General features: G+C 35.7%; 1 protein-coding gene across 3 annotated transcripts; it reads right to left on the reverse strand.

Annotated features, from left to right (window-relative positions):
• Window positions 1-5,834: 5,834 nt before the first annotated feature.
• Window positions 5,835-24,829, reverse strand: DTWD1 (DTW domain containing 1). Of its 3 annotated transcripts, none has more exons than XM_082619075.1 (6): window positions 24,733-24,829; window positions 23,627-23,703; window positions 20,245-20,563; window positions 15,622-15,765; window positions 13,408-13,657; window positions 5,835-6,150 (listed from the first exon to the last, which is right to left on the reverse strand). In XM_082619075.1, exons 3-6 carry the CDS (start codon window positions 20,506-20,508, stop codon window positions 5,903-5,905), a joined length of 906 nt encoding a protein of 301 aa, XP_082475201.1. In that variant the 5' UTR covers window positions 20,509-20,563; window positions 23,627-23,703; window positions 24,733-24,829; the 3' UTR covers window positions 5,835-5,902. The 3 variants fall into 3 exon arrangements, with proteins under 3 accessions (XP_082475201.1, XP_082475202.1, XP_082475200.1); XM_082619076.1 differs by lacking the exon at window positions 24,733-24,829 and adding an exon at window positions 24,597-24,634; XM_082619074.1 differs by lacking the exon at window positions 23,627-23,703.
• Window positions 24,830-24,832: the final 3 nt, after the last annotated feature.

A 24,832-nucleotide genomic window follows, 5' to 3' on the forward strand; every position in this document is an offset into this window, starting at 1 on the left:
TTAATGTTGTCCCAGAGGTCTCTAAGACTGTCCTCAACTCTTTAATTTTTTTTTCTTTATTCTGCTCTGCAGTAGTTATTTCCACTATTTTATCCTCCAGGTCACTTATCTGTTCTTCTGCCTCGGTTATTCTGCTATTGATTCCTTCTATTTTAAATTTCATTTATTGTGTTGTTCATCATTGTTTGTTTGCTCTTTAGTTCTAGGTCCTTATTAAACATTTCTTGTATTTTCTCCATTGTATTTCCAAGATTTTGGATCATCTTTACTATCATTTTTCTGCAATCTTTTTCAGGCAGACTGCCTATTTCCTCTTCATTTGTTTGGTCTGGTGGGTTTTTACTTTGCTCCTTAATCTGCTGTGTGTTTGTCTTTCTTCTCATTTTGCTGAAGTTACTGTGTTTGGGTAACTATGAACCTGCAGCCTCCCTTTCACAGGCTGCAGGTTCATAGTTCCCAGTGTTTTTGGTGTCTGCCCTCAGTGGCTAAGGTTGGTTCAGTGGGTTGTGTAGGCTTCCTGGTGGAGGGAACTAGTGCCTATGTTCTGGTGGATGAGGCTGGATCTTGTCTTTCTGGTGGGCAGGACTGGTCCAGTGGTGGGTTTTGGGGTGTCTGTGGGCTTAGTATGATTTTAGGCAGCCTCTCTGCTAATGGGTGGGGTTGTGTTCCTGTCTTGCTAGTTGTTTGGTATACGGTGTCCAGGACTGTGGCTTGTTGAGTGGAGTTTGGTCTAAGTGTTGAGATGGAGATCTCTGGGAGAGCTTTCGCCATTTGATATTACATGGAGCTGGGCGGTCCCTGGTGGACCAGTGTCCTGAACTCGTCTCTCCCACTTCAGAGGCACAGTCCTGACACCCGGTTGGAGCACCAAGGCCCTTTTGGGAAGTGTGAGGTCTTCTGCCAGCATTCAGTATGTGTTCTGTAGCAGTTGTTACACATGTAGAGGTATTTCTGATGTATTTGTGGGGAGGAAGGTGATCTCCACCTCTTACTCCTCTGCCATCTTGAAGGTCTCCTCAGGATCTCTTTTTGTCTAGTGCTTGTTCTTTTTCATACTATCCCATTCTTGTTTTGTGAATACAATATAGTTTTTTTTTGAAGATATTTAGTTTTTTATTTTCCTTTCATTCTCTGCTTGTCTGTTTCCTTTGGATTCCCCCCCCCTCCTAATTTGGAGTCTTTCACCAAGTGTTATTGATGGGTGGTGGTCTTCATTGCAGGCTGATTGAGTGTTTAGCCAAACTTTTCACTAGGGTCTTTTTTTTCCCCTATACAACCGTTTATTCAGGTGACCAAGTAGTTAATCACAGTCATAAATAATGTACAAATTAAAAATTTCTCTTACTCATGAACTTTATGGGTGAGTAAACTTTTTCTCTTTTGGGGGCTGTTGTTTTCTCTGCCTGGATTCAAGAAGTTTACAACCCTTAACAGCCTGTGTGCATTTAAATGTTTGCAGCTTCAGTGTGCTGTTTCTATCACCCTAACGAAAACACACACAGTTCTTCCCACTGAGGAGGTGGTAAGGGGCCACATTTTTTGTGACCTGCAGCCCTGACTTTTGAACCTGATGTTGAAGAACCCGTGTTGTGTCTGCAGCGCTGATGACTCAGGGAACATTTCAGTGAAGAGTTGTTCCTGGTTTATTTTACTGTTTTGTTTCTCTCTGTGGAGCTGATTTCTATCATCCAGGATACTGGACACAGGGGGTTGTGGCTGGGCGGCTGAGACTGGTTAAGGGGCCCCCACGCTAGGGTCTTTTAATTGCCAGTATTTGGAGGCAAAAGTGTGGTAAAATTATCACCTGCAGTAACATGGAAGACAGAAATGTACCTAGTACCCTCATGGTATTGGGTGAGAGTTTGAGGCAGAATTTTGAAAGAATAAGCTGGCTGCTATTCACTGCAATTTATAAGGTACTCTAAGACAAGCTCAAAAATAATGAAGTGGTAGTGTAAATATTATTGAGAGGGAATATAGAGCCTAGACTGGAAAATGAAATTGTTTTTCACCAAATCAAATGTTTGATCATTAAATATAACCTTAAGACAAAGAACAAATCCAGGGTATTGCCATTATCATGGCCTCAAGTAAAAGACCAGGTAACGCCTAACTATACACTTATTTTGTACAACCTCTGAAGGAATTAAAGAGATGCCTTTCAGCTGAATTAAAGGGCTACTAGAAAGATTAAGGAAATTAGAAAAGCGAAATGTTCAATACATATACATTTCTACAAACTAAGCTATGAGTACTTTGAGCATCTCGGGCTGAGCTTGTTAGTGAATGTTTCCCTAATTTTCTGCTGGTCTTCCAACCTTTATTTCTCCAGAAACTCCCATATTTGGGTGAACCCCAATTCCTTTATTAAAGCTCTTCATTCATGTAATACTTTAATGAATCTGCTTTCCTCACCAAATACAGACTAAACCACCTGGCTTCTCTAGAAAAGAGAGGCTCAGGCAAAAATTAAATCTATTACTTTATTAGAAGGGGCAATCCAGGCTGGTGAGAGTAAGGAAGTAAGGCTAGCAGAGATTGGGAGCAAATGCAAATTGATAAATTCGTGTATGGCATTTGGTTTCTGTTTCATGAAAAGCCATGAAGAGACACTGCTGATAATTTGGCAAGTATGGTTGTTTAGCTACATGGTACAACTCTGGGCAGGAGGGTGAAAAACTATGCCTAAAAATAGTCCATGAGAAGGGAGAGGGATTTGCCCAATGGCTTCTTCTAGTCCATTGATCCAAGTTTTCCAGGTAGCTAACTTCACTGCTCTTCCAGATTGCATCATCTAGCCCTTTTGACAATCACTGGGGAAACCCTGTGGCATGATGCTTCCTTGAGTCCAGAAGTGTTGGGATGGGCCAGAGATTCTGAGCACATGGCTAGATGACCTCAGGCAGAAGAATCAATCCAGCCTGCTAGTAGTGTGTCACTATGTAGGGTGGTAGCTATGGCAAAGTGGCTGTTGGCCTAGGAAACAGTGGGGCCAAGAATGTGAGAAGGCACTTGAGGAAGGTGTGTCTGATACTATATCCAAAGATGAGATATATATGGGCACAATAATGTTGTATAATAATAGCTATAAGGCTTCAGAGGCATAAAAATGGACATCCCTTGCTCACAAATCTGGAATCAGATAGGTGTCAGTTAGGTGGTTCTGCTGATCTTGGCTGAGATGGTTCACATACCTGGGGTTTGACTGGCTATCAGCCAATCGAAGACAGGATTTAGCTAGGGTGACCAGGGTAACCTGGCTCTGCTTCATGCATGTCTCACCCTCAAGGAGGCTAACCCAGACATGTATGTGTTTATGGTGACAGGAGTAGCACAAGAGTAAGTGGCAATACACCAGATGTTTGGAAGTACATATGGCCCAGAAGGTACTTGAGAATGTACTTCAAAGGAGCATGAAAAAAAGAATACAGGGAGGAGTAAAAAACTAGTGTCATTTTTACAGCCTTTCATACCAAAGAAAAACAAGACAAGCACAGACAATTCATTGTTCAAACAGGTATTATTACTTGGGGGGAGAAACTTAAGATTTTTCTGGCCTTAGTTTTAAGTTAGGCTCTTATAGAGTATATGGGTTATCTTTCTTAAGACAGCTGTAAGATAGGGGCACATGAGTTCTTTTTTTCCCCCTCTCCCTTTTAACAATTATATTTTGTTGGTTTGGAGAGCCAGTTAAATGGCAATAGATTTTGGCTCAGGAAAGTTCAAATTTAGCCCAGAGGAATCCAACTTTGGCCCTGCTTAAATCAATTCAGGCCTTCTGTTCCAAAGGTCAAGTTCTAAACATGAAAAAATCCATTTTAATTCCATTCTTGAAAAATAACTGCTAGTCAGTTATTGCCTATTAACTAATAGGCAAGTCAGCTAGTTTATCTGGCTAAGAGTATGGGACTAATAATGTTCAAACCTTATATCATCCATATTCCTTTTAATGAAAAGCGTAATAAAATGGTGACCTCACTGAACCAAATCAGAAGTCCTAGATTCTAGATAAGGTTCTACCACTAATTAGTTGTGTGACCTTATAGGCAAGTTACTTAATCTCTTTAGGCCTCAATTGCCACATATATATTAATCAGGGACTGCTCTAAATTACAATGTTTCAAATGTTCTATTTCCACAGTATGTTAGCAGGCATTACTTATTCAAATAAGTTTAAGAAATACTAACTTAAATAAAGTTCAAAATGTTTATTTCAGGACTTTTCAGCACTTTCATTTTGTGCCTTTTGAATCTCTAACAGGGGAATATAAGGTGCAGCAAACAAATTTTACCAATAACTCATTTATTCATAAAAACACGTGTCCCACTGAGTATACTTTGGGAAAAGTACTGTTATTTCTAGCACCCACATGGGTGAAATTTATCAGTCAGTGTCCCAGAAAGAGGGCAACTTCAAATGGGGACATTTGAGAAAAATATAATAAAATTACTATTTACAAAAGTATAGGCAGGGTTTAGGAAAACCAGCAAGGTATAATGACCTACTCTGGGGCTATTAATACCCTGGACTCATCATGATATAAGTGAAAAGGGGTAAATGGAGGGAGCATGGGCCTGAAGTTAACTGGAATAACTGCTGGGAAAGGGATGCCTGATAGGATGACCTTCAGTAGAAGGACACACCCAACCCATGGTGACCTGCCAGGAAAGGAGCAAGGCAAATAAATAAACAATTTCATTTTCCTTTCAACCTCCAATCTCCTGCAGTGCTTCCATTTGCTGATCCCAAGCAAAAGCCAGTGGTCAAGGGGACCTACCTCACAGAGCAGAGAGCAGAATGGGAAAGAGTGGAGGGTGGATCCAGAGGGCAAACAGAAGCTATTCAGCACAGTAGGTTCCATTCACAAGCAGCTAGATTAGATGATTAAATGATGTCCTCAGGACTCAGTCTTTTTATCTCTCCACTCTGCTTTCTTTTGCTGGCTGCATTCTAAGGCAAGTTCTTGCCACCTGCAGCAGAGATGTCACCAGTAGCTCTAGGATTATATACATCATGCTTATTTCACAATTTCATAAAATAATAAAAAGAGTAAACACATTTATAGCACTTAGTATATGCCAGGTGCTGTTGAAAGCCCCTTAGATACACTAATTCAGTTAAACCTCACCATAATCCTAAAATAGCTACTGTATTACCATCTCTTCAGAAATGAAGAAACTGACAAATGACTGGTAGATGAAGAAAGAAAGCTGAGACTTAGCTTTAGATAGTCTCTAGAGTCTGTGCTTTTAACCACTGCTTTTTGAAAAATAAACCCTATCTCCTAGAGCATCCATATCACTTATCAAGAAGGATGTTGGGACATGTGCTCATCCCTGGATCAATCACTAGGCACTTTGCTTGCTAAACCGGGTCATATGTCCATCCCTATGATAGGATATGATTGCTAGCAATTTCTCCCTGAAAAAAGATGCCAGGCAGATGAAAAAAGCAACGAATGTCCACCACAGACAGGGTGGACTTAAGAAGAAATAGCCCTATGGGACTGGAGCTACAATTCTAGTTCTGCCCATGTTTGCCATTAACCTTAAACAAATTACTTGAGGAGACTCTGTGAGTATAGGTGGAAAGATATGAAGATCTCTAAACAAATATCTAATTATATCTAATTATATATATATAAATACAACACATTATTATATTAAAATATGGTAATAAAATTGAGATATGCCAAACTGAATTTTTCGGTCAACACTATCTCTGAAAACTCCCTTAGAAATAACTTCATTTAAAAAAATATGAAGTAAAATAAATAAAACCTTATTTTTTCAAGTGGTCTTACAGATATTATATAGAAATATTTCCTAGGAATAAACAAAGCACAGTTATAATTTTATTGATTTTAGCAAAATAAAATTACATTAAGTGACTTCCTAAAAACTAATGGGTAAGTTTTCTTGTTTCCTTGTCTCCAGGGCATTTGGCATTCTTTACCAACTGGTGCATAAAAGAGTAGAAAAATAAAAGATTATCATATTGTCCTTTGTATTTCTCTTTTAAAATATCAGTATGATAATCTACCAGAAAGTAGTAAATGGCTTCAATTGTGGAAAGGAAGGTATCTGGCTTTCCTTTTTGATGGCGCCAAAAGCAAGTTTTTCTTGTTTTCAACTCAACTTGTAGCAACCCTGCCAAAAACAAATAAGAGAAGTATAAATATTTCCTGTTAACCACAGGGTGTGGTACAATAATAATTTCCCTTAATTACTTTAAGGATTTTCTTTAAATTCCTTCAATCCCAATTCCAAATAGAATATTTTCTCAAATGTATTAAGGTATATACGGAAGCAATATAAAACACAGGATGAAATCTTATCCATGACAGTTATCTATAAGTCTTGGATCTGTAGCAAATGGGTTAAAAGTAGTTAACATTTAAGATGTTCATCTCTTTCTGTCTTCTACTTGCCAGTGTCTTTTTTGACTTTAATCTGTGACAGGACTAAATTCACCAATTTTCAGAAGAGGTTCATTTTCTTGATAAACTGACATTTAAAATATTGTTCTGAAATTCACTGAGACCAGGTAGGCAGGTTAATGGTCCTTAATACTGTTAAAACTACTTCTGGATTATCACTTTTTGGCTATATGTTCATGAACAGAGTACCTAGAGCTATTTCATTAGCTGTCACATCTGTGTTTCAGAGACTCCATCTGTGTTTCAGAGACTCAATAAACGCAGTGAGCTAATGCCTTGCTCCTGTACATTTAAAGAGGAAATGACTCATGAAATCACACAATAGTACTCTCATCTCTTACAACTCAGATGTCAACATACAAACCCAGAATACTTTTCGTACCTTAGACCAATATTCAGACTCACATTATATTTAGTTTGCAAATACTTTCTAAAAATCGTATTTTATTTTAAAGTGAGAAATAAAAGTGAAGAAGGTAATATCAAAATTGGCCCACTGACCCAGATTAGGAACCTGAGTCATCAATGATTTCCTACTATCACGCCTCACTTTAACCTAACAGCTACCTAAGAAATGTGGCAGAGAATGACAAGAAATAAATAATATAAAAACATACCAAGATATTAAGAGATATGAAGGATCAAATATATATCTAATAGGAGTTCTGCGGGAGACAGCAAAGAGAATGGAGGAGAGATAGCATTTAAAGAGATAATGCCTATGACTGTTTCAGAAACTATTTTAAAAAATGCAAAGTCACAGACACATGACATAATGTATCTCAAGGAGGATAAATACAAAGAAATCAGTGCAGAGATCCTTCTTATAGTAGTGTAACTGCAAAAGAGCAAGACTAAAGAGAATATTTTAAAAGTAGCCATTGAGAACAGACAGATCATATACAAAAGAAAGATAATCAAAATGACAGGAGACTTTTTATTAGGAACAATAAAATATTGAAGACTCTGGAATAAAATCTTCAAAGTGCCAAGAGGAAATAACTGGCAACCTAAAATTACCTACCCAGCAGAACTATATATCAAGAACAAGAGTGAAAAATATTAATAGACAAACAAAAATATGCCAATAAACATATGCCAACTGGAGATCCAATGGAAGGAATTTCTAGATGTATTTCAGATAAAACAGTCTGAGTTATAAGAATGGTGAGCAAAGAAAATGGTAAACATCTATGCAAATCCAAAGAAATGATGCCAGTATTAAAGAAAAACAATAATAATATCTAATTTGTGGCCTGAAAATAAAAGACAGAACAAAAAATAATGAAGAAAATAACAATAACTAGGAGGGGGATGAATCAAGCTTAAGTGTATTAAGGCCTTACAGTGTTCAAAAGGAGAGGTAAAAATATTGTTTGACTTTTAATTTTTTTAAGTTACATGTGCATAGTACAATTCCTTAAAAGAACCAAAATAGGAATATTAAAAAATGGAATATGAAAAGTAAAAACTCAATCAATCAAAGAAAAGCCAGGAAAAGAAAAAAATAGTAAAGAGCAAGATAAATAAAAATAAAACTAAGATGATAGAAATAGGTCCAAATAAACCAATACTCACAGCAAATACAAACTGACTAAACCTGCCATTTAAAAGACAATGATTATCAGACTGAAATACAACAGGGATGACCTCCACAAGGCTTCCATTCAATACTGCACTGGAGGTCTTAGTTAACACAGTAATACGAAAATAATAAATTAATTAGATGCACAAGAACTGAAAAGGAAGAAACACATCTGACATACACAGAAAATATTTTTTACATCTATCAGCAAATTATTAGAAATATCTTGGGGTAGAGAGGATTCTTAAAAGACACAAAAGTGGTAAACATGAAAGATTGATAAATTCTACACTAAGAATTTCAGTTCCTCAAAAGAAAAAGAAATTTAAAAGAGGAGCCACAAACTGCAAGAAGATATTTCAAACATTATTATCTATATTCTAGAATATATAAAGAATTTATACAAATCAATAAGAAAAGAGAAACGAAACACTGGAAAGATGGACATAGATAGTTCATAGAACAGGACATGTGTATGGCCAAATAAGCAAACAAAATGATGCTCAATCCAATTAGTAATTAGAGAAAGGCAAATTATCAATACAATGAGATGCCACTTTATACCCACTCTATTGGCAAAAATCAAACATTTGGCAAGACAATGGTAGAAGGGATTATGATCAATGGGAACTCTTACACATTAATTATGGGAGTATAAATTTGTATACCCACACTTTGGAAAACAGGTGGCATTGTCTTGGAAAACTAAACATTCTTATACGTAACAACAGAGCAATTCCACTTCTAGGTACGTTTCCTAGAGGAAGCTTGCACATGTGCAAGAATGTTCATAGTAGCACTGTGTGTAACAGCAGAAACTAGAAATAATTCAGTTGTGTCACCAACAGGAGACTGAGTAAACTGTAGTATATTCACACAATCAGATATTACACAGCAGTGAAAATGAATAAACTATAGCTACAAATTTAGAAACAAAATAGTAAGTTTACAATGTGAGTCCTGAAAACCACATACAGGTCAAAAAAAGCAAAACTAAATAATAATTTAATCTACAAAGAGCAAATCTTTTTTTAATTGAAGTATGCCATACGATATTATATGTTACAAGTGTCCAATATTGTGATTCACAATTTTTAAAGGTTATACTCCATTTATAGTTATTATAAAATATTGGCTATATTCCCTCTGTTTTACAATATATCCTTGTAGCTTATTTTATACTTAATAGTTTGTATCTCTTACTCCCCTACCCCTCTATTGCCCCTCCCCCACTTCCTTCTCCCTGCTGGTAACCATCGGTTTGTCCCCTCTGTGAGTCTGCTTCTCTTTGGTTATATTCACTAGTTTGTTGTATTTTTTAGATTCCCCATATAAGTGATATAATACAGTATTTGTCTTTCCCTGTCTGCCTTATTTCCCTTAGCATAATGCCCTCCAAGTCCATCCATGTCACTGCAAATAGCAAAATTTCATTCTTTTTTATGGCTGAGTAGTATTCTATTCTGTGTGTATGTTTGTGTGTGTTTATGTGTATATATATATACATACATGCCACATATTCTTTATCCATTCATCTGTTGATGGACACTTGGGTTGCTTCCATATCTTGACAATTGTAAATAATGCTGCTATGAACTCTGGGGTGCATATGTCTTTCAATTAGTGTTTTTAGTTTTTAAAAAATATATATCCAGGAGTGGAATTGCTGGATTATATGGTAGTTCAATTTTTAGTTTTTTGAGAAACCTCCACTGTTTTCCATAGTGGCTGCACCAATTTACATTCCCACTAGCAGTGCACAAGGGTTCCCTTTTCTCCACATCCTCACCAACATTTGTTACTTGTGTTCTTTTTGATGATAGCCATTCTGACAGGTGTGAGGTGATATCTCATTGTGGTTTTGATTTGTATTTCCCTAATGATTAGTATCACTTCATGTGTCTGTTGGCCATCTGTATTCCCTTTGGAAAAATGTCTATTCAGTTCTTCTGTCCATTTTTTAATCAGATTATTTGCTTTTGATGCGATGAGCTGTTTATATATGTTGGATATCACTCCCTTATCAGTCATATCGTTTGCAAATATTTTCTATTTAGTAGGTTGTCTTTTCATTTTGTTGATGGTTTCCTCTGTTGTACAAAACCTTATAAGTTTAATTAGGTCCCATTTATTTATTTTTGCTTTTATTTCCTTTGCTTTAGGAGATGGATCCAAAAAAATATTGCTCTGATTTATGTCAAAGAGTGTTCTGCCTATGTTTTCCTTTATTAAAGTATCTGGTCTTACATTTAAGTCTTTAATCCATTTTGAGTTTATTTTTGTATACGGTGTTAGAGGATGTTCTAATTTCATTCTTTTACATGTAGCTCTCCAGTTTCCCCAGCACCACTTATTGAAGTGATGAATGCTAGTTTTAACAATTTTGACTCCTTCTCCAACAAAAAGAAACCATCCTTCCCCACTGCATTCCCCCAAGCCTTTCTATGGTGGATCTTCAAGGATGTTATGCCATTTTTCACTTTAGGGCTTACATTTTATGATTAAATTAGGCACTCAAACTTCAAATGTTTTATTTTGACAGCAGTAAAACATCCACAACTCTCTGTCTGTAAAGTCTGGCAAAACAGCATGTTACATTGTTAAGGGGATTCTTAATCTCAACATTCATAATAAGATAACAGAAACAAACATTCCAATACACTACATTTGAGGGTTTAAACTGAGGTTTAGAGTTGGTTTGTTCAGCTTAATCCTATCAAATGATAAAACGTTTTAAAACCTAATGGCAATGATTTATAACAAAAAAGGGCTGTTTCTTGTGGAAGTAACTTGGCTTATCTGGAAACTGGTATTTCACATATGTAGAGATTATAAATATGCCAAGCCCTAAATATTTCCTGTGGTGCAATGAGGAGCCAGAAGAGGCAGGGGGTGAAATAGGGCACGCAGAAAAGACTGACTCTAGAAATCCATTTACTACATGATTTTGAAGGATTTAAGAAATCCCTTTTAAAATTCTGATGTAGCACAGAATTTAAATATATGATACTTTCTATGTGATCTGAGAAATAGAAATTTTTTGTACAAATGTGATTTGAAGCCTTAAGCACAACGGCTGAAAACATATTTGAATTGTACCTCAATAGTTCCTTTTACAGTTTTTTCAAGTGTTATCACTTATGTTCTTCACTTGACCTTTTCAATTACCATATAAAGTAATTTAAAGAAAAGGCTCAGGAAAATCTTCAAACTGAGGAGTAACTTGCTGCTGTACCCATCCAAGGTAACGTGGCAGGCAGTACTCCAAAGAGCGGGACTTTAGGGTTTCATCTATTAAACATTAGCAACAACGCTGCAAATCTTATGCTTGGTCATCTTTCTCTGTTTCTATCTCTCTCTCATACACACACACACACACACACACACATTTCTTTGTCTCTATATCTCTGCCTATCTGTCACACACACATACACCCAAGCACACAGAATTAGAACGACAAAGCAATCTTTCTAACATGTATGCTGTTTTCAAGAGGTATAAACTATATAAATTAAGTTAGGTAAATCTAACATTGTCGCTCACTTTAGCTTGGGACTAATTATCACAGGATTCCAAAAAGTGTCATAAACTTTCTTTTCTAGAGGATGGATATTTTTAACAATTGCCTGGGAGAAGCTCTCCCAGTTTGAAACTGTTTTGGAAACTGCCTAATACCAACTGGGTAGCTCTTTTGCTTTCTAAACATACATGGTACACAAATAAAGCCATCAAAGAGCTAGAAATAAACCTAAAGTTTTTAGAGAAACTACTGAGAAAGACCGAAGAACTGAGTAAGGTGCAAGGGAACAAGACAAGTAACGTTCTTCATATTACTAGTTGTGTTATTGGGCAAGTAAAGCAACTTTTTTAAACCATTATTATTAGACACTAAGCTTTTCACTCTAAGAGAAAAAGATACAAACATAAAACAAAAGAAAGTAATGTTAAATCTGAATTGGAACTATCCATGTGAACTCATAATATATATCTATTTATTTCTTTTGGCTCTGTCCAGTGAAGCAATGACATCCAAGCAGTAATAAATTTACCAGATCTTGGTTTCTAATACCATTCCCCACTAAAAGAACCACAGCTCCTTCAAGTAATTAATTCTAGGTCTGGGGCAGGAAAAAAGTACAAGTGAACTTGGGACATCCTGTTGTAACAGAAAGAATAATGAGGCCATGCCACGAAGGACTTGAAGGGCTCCCAATAGCAAAATTTTAGACAATTTGGGCATCAAGAAGTACAATCATGATACATTATAATACACTGAATTAAAAGGAAATCCATAAGACCACAGTGATCTCAAAAAGGGGTTGGGAGACAGAGAGAAAAAAAGAAGAGAGGGAAAAAAGAAAAGCTCTTCTTTACATAAGAATGCCAGCTAACAAATGTAGAAGAAATAATAATATTAAAATTTCATCATTTTGTAATCCTTAATGTAATTACTGATTTAGGCAACAGTCATCAATAAATACTAAAACCACTCAGTAAAAAGCAGTTGGGAAATAGTTCACCGTCTTAAAGCATCACCCCACAGACTACTACTAATTTCAATGAAGAAAATAACCTTTATAATGGAGAAATTTGGCAATCACCACTTTAATCAAGGAATTAAAGTTATCAGCAGTAATGGAACAACTTACATTATATCCTCCTGATCTGATGTATACAACCTGAGCTATGAATAGGGTAACCATATAATTAATCAGCCAAACAGCTTCATTTCCGAGAGTGAAAGGGGATGCTATTAATAATTATATCAAAACAATAGACATAAACTGGAATTGTCATGGACAACCCTGTATTTATCCTTATCTGAAGTATCCTTGCAAAAATATTTAAACTGAATCTAATATTGAAACATTCAGACAATTGATCTATCCTCTTCACACAAGTCTAAGTCATGAAAAACAAAAACGGGACTGTTCTACATTAAAAGAGACTAAAGAGACATAATAACCAAATGCAATTTGAGTTTACATGCTGCATCAGAGGAAAAGAGCTACAACAGATATTTTGGCGTTAATTAGGGAAATATGAATATGGACTGCATATTAGATATCACAGAACTTTTGTTAATTTTCTTAGTGATAACGGTATAGTGATTATGCAATTATTCTTAAAAGTTGTACACTTAGGTATTTAAGGGTGATGTATTGCAAAGCCTTCAACTTACTTTCAAATGGTTCAACCAAAAACATATGATATCTAAGTACACAAACATACATATAATAGAGGAGGAAAAATAAAGCAAATGTGGCAAAATGTATGTGTATTCAATGCAACTCTTCTTGCAATACATCTGTAGGTTTGAAGTTCTTTGAAATGAAAGTTGGGGGATGGAACAGTCAAAAACATGCAACTTTTTTTTCTTACCTTGCAGTCTCTCATCAGTGAATATTTTGTTTGTTTGGTTCCAGGTGCTATCTATGAATACAATTTTTTTCAGTGTTGTGTCTTTGCGCTTGCTGTCATTCAAATCCTGTTCTTCAGTTTTCTTGCGTTTAATGAATGGCTTGTCAAGGTCATCATTTTTGCCTCCAACATTATTTTGAATCTTTTCTTGGAGATGAAAAGAAATTTCTTTTACTGAAACAGACTTAGGTCCAGGAAAAACAAGTGCAACCTAAAGCAAAGAAGCTTAAGTTAGTAGTGTGCTATTATGATCTTCAAAATTAATAAATTCGGACTTAAAACTTTAAGAGGAAAAAATACATTGAATATCTGAGAAACAAGCATTAGTTTCTATTATATGTGCCTCTTTAATATATATGGTAAAGTTTTTGGCTCTTCCCTAGTAATTTATAATCATAATATACTACCTAGAATTATTTCTGTACTTCAAAATAAGTTATTCACCTATTGAGAGAAGCTCAGTTAATTGTACCTTAAATCAAAAAACTAAACTCTATAATATTTCATAAGATAAAAGGCAAAGTATGGGGTACTTTGTAAAAGAACCATTGAAAAGTGCTCAATAAGTAAATACCATTTTCACCTATATAATAAGCAACGATAAAACAAATGATACAGCCAATGCTGGTGAGGAAATGGTGTAATAGGCCTTTACAGCCATTACTGACATCAGGTTTAAATAGTATAACTCTTTTTGAAAGCAATTTGGCAATTTAAGTCAAGAGTCTTGAAATGTTCATACCCTTTGGTCAAATATTTTCACATATGGGAATTTATCTTAATAAAATAATTCTAAACACACACATACTCACAATACCCAGAATATTTGTTAAAGTATATTTATTACAGTGAAAAACTAAAACTAAAGAAATCTAACTTTCAAGGAATAATTCAGTAAATTATGGCACCTCCTTTCTTTCAGCATGTTTTCACTGAGACCTTATATACTGTACTATATATCCAAAGTATAAAAACTCCTGCCACAAAGCAGGCACCCAGTAAATATCTGTTAAATGAACAAATGTTGATAGAATCACAGATGTTATCCTCCATACGTTTCTCTATTTCCCAAGTTTTCTTGAATGAATATGTATCATTTTTAATATGAAATAATAAATATTAAAATAAACTTTAAAATCTTGAATTTATAAACTTCGATATTATAAAAGTTTTTCAGACATTCACGATGCATGCCTACATTTCCCCCATACCCAATAAGCAAAGTCCAGGGCTTTTCAGTTTTCTTGGACTATAAGCATGTCACATCTTTTTATATTACCTAGCACTGTGTTTTATTTAATTGACATAGATGATAACCTAGCTGACCAGAGAAGGAAATACAAATATATTCCTAGATCCGAAACTCATATATTATTTACAAACACAACTTTCTATAAACTCAACCAAAAAATATAAATATATTGATAGGAAAGGAAAAACTTACCAAGTTCTTCCTTGAACAAATGAATATATTTTTAATTTTGCTTCTAAATTAACCATACCAACAAATGTTCCCCCAAGAGACTTAACAGGGTTTATGTGCTTCTTTCAGAAGTATTCAAGCCCTAGTTTCTTGAGATCTATTGCAACATCACTTTTCAACAAGACCAGTTGTCACTAACGTGACCATTTCAACTATGTGAAAACCACTTAAGAATCTAGAAATGAGCAAGAAAGGCCTCTGAGTAGCCAAAAGAAATATTACAAAGGCCACGTACTAATGCTCTTAATTTAGAGAGAATTTCTAAAAATCCTTCTACCTTAGTCTGTCCCTTCATCTTCTGGAGAAATTCCAACAACATTTGTAATCCGGTTTCTCAGTTTGTATCAAATTAGACTATCTATGTGTAGTATAGGCAGGAGAATGGAGACGGGAGAAAAGTAAAAGCAGGCCTAGTAGTACTGGCAAAGAGTAAAAACCTGAAGAAATAATGCAGACAAACAATAAAAAGTAGAAAGACAGACTTAAAAAAGCTCAACACCTAGGATCATTTGATCTTTGAAAAGACAATGATGAAGTAAACTGTGCGTTGTTTAGTGCTATATAAGATTTAACCCTAGATCACTAAACAAAATATTAAATTATGTTCAAGTAAGTTCAGAAAGGCAATGGGGTTTAAAATTCATTTTTTGATTCAATGTGAAAAGTTGTAAAAAAAAAAATAAGCTGCCTACTTCATGGTCCTTTTCTTCATATTCTGGAATACAAGGATATGTATAAATATTCACAAATTCAGGTGCTAAGAGTTTTGCATGTATAGCAGTGCTTTTGCCATCTGTTTCATTTGGATGTTTAATGATGTCAATCTTCAATGGAAGCTAAAATTTAAAGAAAAAAGACAAATGAACAAAACAAATATAAAAATTCTAATTTTTACGTTAACAAAAATGGTCTTTAAAGCTTAAATAGCAAGCTCACACTAAGATCCTATAAATACACTTATGGATTGAAAAGTCATACTTTTCTAGAACAAATACTAAGAATGGTAACAGTCATAAAGGAAACACAAATTTATTCCTCAATATTGTTAATCATGTACTAGAACAACTATTTTCAATTCATTTAACATATAATCTTCTCTTATAGCAATGTTCCAATGTCACTTTCATTTAAATCACATTGGCACTGAGTCATATTCTTTGCATTTCAATATCTGTGCCAAGAACATTTTTTATAATTCCTATAAACTTTTAGGTCTATTAATTTTACAATATATTAAAAAGAAACATAAGTTTGGACAAAAGCTTTAGATCTAAAACTCAAGCTAAAATTTTGTTCCTTAAACATCATCTGAGGTCAAAGGTATTATCTTTTATTTTAACATCATGATTCTCAGCATAATTAACAGCACAAGTGAAATTAATTATTAACTGGAAAAAACAGTAACAGAATGGTTCTAGGAGGTACACTCTTTATATAAGAAATAACTCTCTTCAAAATCATTTTGCCTATTTTCCTTAAGGTTTCATTATTTAATTACTATGAACTATGTCCTGTCTCTATGCAAAAATAATATTATCTGCAAATTTCTTGAGTTAGATTTTTCTATTATTTCACTGACTTGTTTGGTTTAGTTTTCTGTATAATGTTTGTACAAGTCCTGCATTCAGCCATGATTATGAAAATAAAAGACAAGTCATATCTCCCCCATTATATATATGAAACTCTCTGAGATGGATTCTTCGCTGTAGAGTTCAAATGACTTATTTGTTATGAGAAGCACTCTTCCAGCTCCCATCCCATACTAAAAGGCAAGAATCTAGGCATTTACCCTGAGGCACATAGCTATTTTACCCTGGTTACAAAATAGTTACAAAACTATTTTTCTTGTTTTTTAAAACAGCTTTATTAAAGAGATAAAATTGATACAATAAACTAAACATATTTAAAGTGTACAATCTAATGAGTTTTAACATGTTACACCTTTGCACTCATCACCACAATGAAGATAATGAACAAATCCATCACCCCCAAAAGTCTTCCTGTGCCTCCCTCCTTCCCCTTTTCCCCATCAACTACCACCCACAGTCCTTAGACAACTGTTATTCTGCTACCACTATAGGTTATTTTGTATTTTCTAGAATTTTGTATAAATGAAATCATAAAGTATGTACTCTTTTCATCTGGTTTCTTTCACTTAGAATAATTATTGTGAGATTCATCCATGCTGTGTGTATCATTAACTCCAGAACTATTTTTTAAAGGGGCAGTTGCTGTATGCTACTAGATGATCCCAACCGTACATACTTTATCTTTCAGGATGATTATATGGAAAGAGGACAGTATATACCCTAGAAGGGCCATAAATATCCCAAATAGTTTTCAATCTAGGGTTTCAAACCCCATGTCTCCTACCCTCCCACTTAGGCCTAGTGATCATTTATATGTTGGAGCCAATTGCTTCAAATCATCAAACCAACTTCTAGCTATAGAAAATTTGCCATTTAAGTAGGCAGTTCACAAACGATTTTACATCAGTCTACCTCTGGCTGAACTCTACATCAGACGTTCCTCATGAAGCTCAGTCCCAGCTGATACTACATTCCCTTTCCCCAGGGTCTCTCAGTACCAGCGCAGCATTATCTTAGCCCAGGTAAGGTAGGAAAGAGGAAAGAAGAAAAAGAAAGCAGGTCATGACAAAGTATTCTAATACTAATGAAATTGACTTTCTAATACGGCTGATGAGTAGAGCTGAAAATTCCAAAGGTAATCACCAACATTTCTTATCAGCTGGCTATCTCTGAAGGATATCATTTAAATCAAAAATGCAGGACTGGGGGCTTCCCTGGTGGCGCAGTGGTTGAGAGTCCGCCTGCCGATTCAGGGGACACGGGTTCGTGCCCGGTCCGGGAGGATCCCACATGCCGCGGAGCGGCTAGGCCCGTGAGCCATGGCCGCTGAGCCTGCGCGTCCGGAGCCTGTGCTCCGCAACGGGAGAGGCCACAGCAGTGAGAGGACTGCGTACCGCAAAAAAAAAAAAATAAAAATGCAGGACTGAATGTTATTAATGTATTTTACAAATTATGAACCTAGCTATTATGGACTAACATCTACAAGTATAAAACAATTATACCAAATTTGTGCTCAAGAAGTATTCCTGGGTGCCAGTCCAGGTATATTTAGTTCCCCCTGAGTAAGCCTGAGAATTATACGATAAAACAAAAGCCCAGACACGGGTCATATCATGAAAATAGGTAAATATATGTTTGTGCTCTAGTTCACACATTTTAAGGGAAGATACATCTTAAATGATGACAGGGTGCAGAGTAATACCACTAGAGTTGACCAGACTGAGTTCAAGTAGAAATGTTGTTTTCAAACGTTTAAAGATCAATCTGTTCTCTAACATCTATGTTTCCTATAAGAGATTTACCACAAATCTTTCTGCCCAAATTTATCAAAATGCCATTAGCAGAAAAACCTAAGCCTTTTTCCATGTGATTATCAACTTTCCCAAAGACAGTCTTTTCAATTCTAGGACTCTAATAGAGCCGAAACTTTCTTTTATCTTATGATTTTTTTTCTCCTTTTTTTAAAAAAAACCAAGAGCACCTTTTACCTTTGCTTATGCATTTGTCACGACATTAAAAAAAATATACTCTGCATTAAAAAGATACATATTTATGAATTTAATCCCTAGACTAAAATTTATAGCTTGGGAGGTACTTACTCATTATGTAGTCATCTTCCCTTCCCAAGCAGGCTATCTAAAAGCAAATGCTAAACAATTTGTAAAAATAAAAATAAAGTAGAAATTAGAAAGAAAATTTTGTAGAGTTTTTATTACTACTAATAGTAATAGTATTTTAGTATTTATATTAACATATAAAATTTTATTTCTGGCAATTAAAATAAAATACTTCAGAAAACTCTGCACCGTCCAGTAGGCCATTTAGAGTTGATCAAACTCTTGGCATAGTGTTTTGAGTCATTTTGATTAAATAGTGGACATTAGACCACTGATTTGAAAAATAATCCTCAATTATTAAATTCCTATGAAAACATTAGCTCTGCCAATATATTATTAACTTTTATTATTCTGATCTTCAATCCTTTTGAATAAAATATATCTTAAGATAAAACTTTTAATGGGATATTTTCTATATGTGGCTATGGCATAAATAGAAGATGAAATGATTCTGTGTATACCTCCAAAACTATATTTCAAAATGTAATATTCTTATAAGATAATGGCAACTTAAAAAGAATTATTGTCCTCAGGCTCTCAGTTTTTCTGAGGTAACTGTGAAGCTGATTGGATTCCATTCTTACTTATTCTTGGCCAGTAAACTTTCCAATAGCCTATAAGAGTGATCTGAGACCCCTAAGCAGGCCATGGACTTGCCAAGGTGCCATGTAGGCTAAACTACAATTCAAGTAACAAAATATGAGTGTTAAAGTATTTTTCTTACTTGAAAATTTAAATGAACCTTAAAATCACCACATTAAATATCTTTAAATATAGTTACAACTTATTTTCTTACTGGCAAGTTCTAATGAGTCCATGTGTAGATTTGGTCTCTTTAAAGTCCTAACAGGCAGCAGTCAAATTTCATACACTATTTGATTTACTCCTAAAGTTTGGGTCACTGTTAGGCAAGTTAACATACACATAATAAATTTTTTGATTACATAGACATGATGGTCTACAGACCTTTTATCTACTCAAAAATAGTCTTGGTAAGCAACAAGTATAAGGTAAGCAATCAATTCAAATCAATTTTTTAAATCTGGCTTTAAATCACAACAATTGTAACACAGCCCAATGAGTAGGTCTTAGACTTTCAATTTTAGTTTTGTTTAGTTTTGGTCACTGACATGTGCTCCATCTCCACGTACAGGATGGGGCTAAACTCATGATTTTGCCTAAGCAAAAATCAACCCTAGTTCCTTCAGGATATGTTTTCTCAAAGGGCAGTCCAAGGCCCTTGAAGTAGTTTTTGAGGCTCCTTCATGTAGTCTGTAAACTTGTCTCTTGTAGTATTCAAATTTATACCACGTTTTATTCTATGTAGTAAATGAATTATAATCATTAATTTTAAAAAGTAACTGATTTCATTAAAAACAAGAGCATTCATCTCAGATGCAAGTGTTTTGGCAATGTGTGCCTTTTTTTCTAGAGACGAGGAAAAAAAATATAGGTTTACCAATCTACAGGATTAAACTTTCTATTAATAAAATTCATTTTCATAATAATATCAATTATCAAGCTTATCAGTTATATTAGAGTAGGTATATATGAGACATGTTTTTAAAATCTATTTTCCTACTTCCAAACAATTAAATTTCTCACCAACCTTCACACGTGGTATCTGTTCAATAGGTACATTCTCAACTGGGACGTAACATGTATAGCAGTAGAACATTCTTGAACCACCACACTTGAGACATTTTGATCTTCCATTTTGCTGAGCTTTTTGAAGAACTTCTTGAGATGCTAAGCATAAGTTTTGAAGAGGATATTCTGAAGCTATGGATGTAGTTTGTGACTGTTGTATTTCCACAAATTTTGAATTATCTTCTTCCCTTTCTTTGAGAAATATAGGTGTATTGAGAGACATTTTTCATTCAAACCAAAGTTTAACTTTTATTTCTAAAACACATATCATAGATGCACTGAAAAAAAAAGTGGGAGGCAAAATAAAAAACAGAAAACATTTTACTCACTGTTTCTACCAAAAAAATTACTCAATTTAATTCACAACTGTGTGCTGTTTTTAGTATTTATTAACAAACGTTAATAAGTTTTTTAAACCACTAAATTAGCATACTTTAAAATACAAAATTAAAAAGCAATAAATTCAAAACAATAAATTACCCTTTTAAGCTATTCCCTCCATAAAAATAGGAAGGCTCTTGCCTAGAAAAATTATTTCAAATATAAAGTTTAGGTATGAACGATCTATTTTTCAGTGACTATTTTTGTTCCAGAAACAGTAATTTTGTTTAATATTAGGAATGTAATGTTTTAGTGTTAGTATCAACCAGGAGAGTATTCAACCCTATAAGCTCTGACTTTCAATTAATATTACGTGATATCAGATCTCAGTCTGAACGCTAATGAAAATCCAAGGTTCCAGTGAAATCAGTAAAATTTAGTTGGTTATGTTCTAAAAGATGTAGTCTTCTCCAACATAAATTAAAACACATAAAAATATAACTAAACATCCATTAAAATGAGAGGCATTCATTACCGATTATAACTTGTAAAATATCCCGAAAGGTGAAATACATGACTATATATAAAGATATATGCATATATATAAAGATTAAAGTGTAATCTCATAAATGTTAGAATTTTACAGAGTAACATCAATGTTCACCCACTCTAAGAATTCACACTGGTTTTCAAAAATATATACCATTCAGATTCTTCAGTTCTAGAGGTAAAATAGTAATTTTCCCACTTAAATATTTCCTTCAAAAAAGGATGATGGTTGCCAAAACTGTTATTCAAATATTTTGTAAGCACAATATACTTCGAGGGAGAAAAGAGACTGGGGCCCTTTTGATTTGATATGCATTCCAAAGCTGTAAAATGATTCTCATATTCTAAAGCCTTATGGCATTGTGGTGTTTAACTATGAGACTCCAGGCACTTTGAGTACAAACACTGACAGAAGAAACGCTGTGACTACAACAGAAAACTTTCTGTGCTCTCCCAAATAGAAAGTGAACAGAGTCCAGTGGAACATAATATACAACATAATTTACTAACAAGAAGTTAGTGATACTAATTTAATTAGTCATCAGGAGCTTTTTATAGATTGTAAATCCCAGGGAGCTTGAGACCCAAATAAAGAAGTACAAAGAAAAAAAGATGCTAGTCATTGAAGGAAAAGTAAAATATACTTGCCAAACTTACCCAAGGGGAAAGCCAAAATACAATAAGTATTTTTGACGTGTACTGATTAGGTACAGGTTTACATTTTGGGTTGCTCAGAGAAAGTGATATTTGAAAATGATGATCCAACCCCTTCTTCTTGCCTCACAAATGGAAAACATTATCTGACCTCCACTCCAAATCATCTACTAAAAATGGCTTTTATCTTTGTCAGTATGCCCTCAATGACTGAGAAAGTGCAGGACATTAAGCTGCCACCTTTTCTTGAGGCTCAGATCCTTTTAACATTGCATGACAGTCTTCGACCTTATCTCTAGGAAAATGTACTTACAGACACAAAATTTTGCATGCAATTTCAGGTGGTTTGCAGATTTCTAGAGTCCATCTACAAATCTGGGTAAAGAAATTTTGCCTAAGATCAAAAATTCATTCTAAGGACAGGAGCAGCCTTAAAAGACTGGGAAGAGATCCTATTAGTCTCCAGAAATCGGAGCTACAAATCCTTTGTTGGCCAAAAAAAGGTCAACTCTCACAAGCCAACAGAGGTCTCATCACCACACATAGGAAGTTAATTGGTACCTAAATCCTCTTGGTTTGGGTTTGTTCTGGTGTTGTCTGAGGTTCTTAAAAACATTTTTAGGCTAAGTCTTGAGTTATCCAGGTCATGGGCTCAACCTAAAAAAGAAATTGGAGTGGTCTAATTCAACCTGACTCCATTTCTCTGGATATTCCAGTAGCTATGTAGGGGTTTGCATGTGCTGCCATACCAGGCCTACTGGGGAAGTATGCAGTCCCCAAGGGTGTCGTGAAAGTCAATGTGGTTGCCTGACATTCAATGAAATACTGCTGGTGAGTTTTTCTAGAGCCCCAAAGTGCACTCCTCCTGAGATGCCTCAGAAATATCCCCCTGGGCTTCCCTGGTGGCACAGTCGTTGAGAGTCCGCCTGCCGATGCAGGGGACACGGGTTCGTGCCCCGGTCCGGGAGGATCCCACATGCCGCGGAGCGGCTGGGCCCGTGAGCCATGGCCGCTGAGCCTGCCGGTCCGGAGCCTGTGCTCTGCAGCGGGAGAGGCCACAACAGTGAGAGGCCCGCGTACCGCAAAAAAAAAAAAAAAAAAAAAAAAAAAAAAAAAAAATCCCTCTATATTTCACCTGGACTTCCATCCATATAACTAAATGAGTATCAGCAAAGCCTTATATAAAATGTCCTTCCTCTACAAAAATCAGACAACACAAATACCTTCAGACAGTGAAAGGGAAATGCCGATGGCTCCCCGCCTTGCCCCGCCTACACACTCTCACCTATGGCTGAGGTGGCTACACAGAAGAGGCGGGCAGTTCCAAGTTAGGGGTGGCTCCCTCCAAAGGTCTCTAAAACCATACGACCAGGATATCTCTCTTGACCTAATCAACAGCCTGTCTCTAATATGTACAAATCATTTGTTGCAAACATGATGATTCAAAACTTTCAAAACATACTTGTTAACATAAATATGTGTGGGAAATACAAGTGAAGTGGTGGGGGTTACTGAGAAAACATAAAAAAACTTTATTCCTAAGAAATTAACAAATATTTTTACCTTGATGGTTCACCCATCATTCTGCAACCTGGGTTGAAAACAAATTAATTTTTTCTCCTTCTACCGTCTTTACCCCCCAACTTAATTACTCAATCAAGTTGAATCAATTCTACCTTGCACATAATCCTCTATTTTTAGTCTCAAAGTCAGGATTCTAGATGGCCCATGGCAATCTCTTACACCTCTTTACTTTCATGCACTTATTACTAGTTTCACATACTTAACTGGAAAAATGTACTTTAATTTGGAGTTACCTTTTAGTGAAACTATCCCTCCTAGCAGTCACCTCTCCAACAGCAGAATTCTTTACGGATCTGTCCTATTCCTGTGTCTTAGGGCAGCATGAGGAATTCAACAAATACTTGTTAACTAAATCAAAACCATTCTGAAAAAGAAGTATCCACTATGCACCTGCTACTGAAGTATCTGACAAACCTTTATGGGCCATCTGCAGCATGGCAGAATTAGCAGCCTGGCAGATTTTTTTTTTTTTTCTAATATAAAAATGGAAAAGGCTCCTAGCTACAAGTTGACTCACTTCCCAATGGAACATTATATAAAGCTCCCCTATTCTGTACTTTGGACCAATTCAGTACTAGATAAAACCTACTTCAATTTTTTCTCCCCTATTTTAAAGAACCTGGTCACATATGTACAGGTCCAACATCCATGTTTAAAAACCCAAGGTACCAACTTTTTCATACAGGTTAACAGCACCCTCCACACACACCACCCAACATGTGGTAGACAGACCGTTTTGCCTTAGTTTTTCATGGTACATTGGGGTTCCGACAGAAGTAATTCTTAAAATATTGTGGTTTTGAGTCAAGCAGCGATTTTATCATACAACTTCGTGGAATTGGCAGCTTGCAATGTTAATATACTTCCTGACTTATCCTACATTCCCCCCAAATAATTCAGACATAAGGAACAGCCTCTTTGCTTATTATGTAATCATAACCTTAATATTTTAAATACATTGCATGGCACACTATGTCTGTACTAAGTTTCTCCTTCCCTGATAACCAATGCCCCAAAACCACTCCAAACACTAAAAAATAAAGAATAGGGTTCCTAGGGGACTAACTTTGCCTGGACAGACTTATCTTGGGGTGGAATGCACTGAAAACAAATTTTTTTAAGGGAAAATTTGGACACCCTTTTCCCAGAGGGCCCGCAAGATCTTAATGCAAGCGCCCGCGCAGAAACCAGGTCCCCGCTCACAAAGCGACACCCGGCACGACCTCCGGCAGGGCCCGGCCAAGGAGCGTCCACTCCCGCAGCTGCCGGGCTCCGGCCAGACGGCTGGTCCCCACAGAGGCGCGGAGACCCAAACGAGGGATCTCGGTGGGAATCACACCTGCACAACCCGCGGGTCCTCGCACGGCTCCACGCGTCTTCCGCTCCGCCCAGGACCGCTGCGCGCGCCCGGCCCTTGTCCCGCCGGGCACGGCGGAGCG

Source organism: Mesoplodon mirus (genome assembly GCF_964341445.2).
Source record: "Mesoplodon mirus genome assembly, chromosome: 4".
Classification (NCBI taxonomy): domain Eukaryota; kingdom Metazoa; phylum Chordata; class Mammalia; order Artiodactyla; family Ziphiidae; genus Mesoplodon; species Mesoplodon mirus.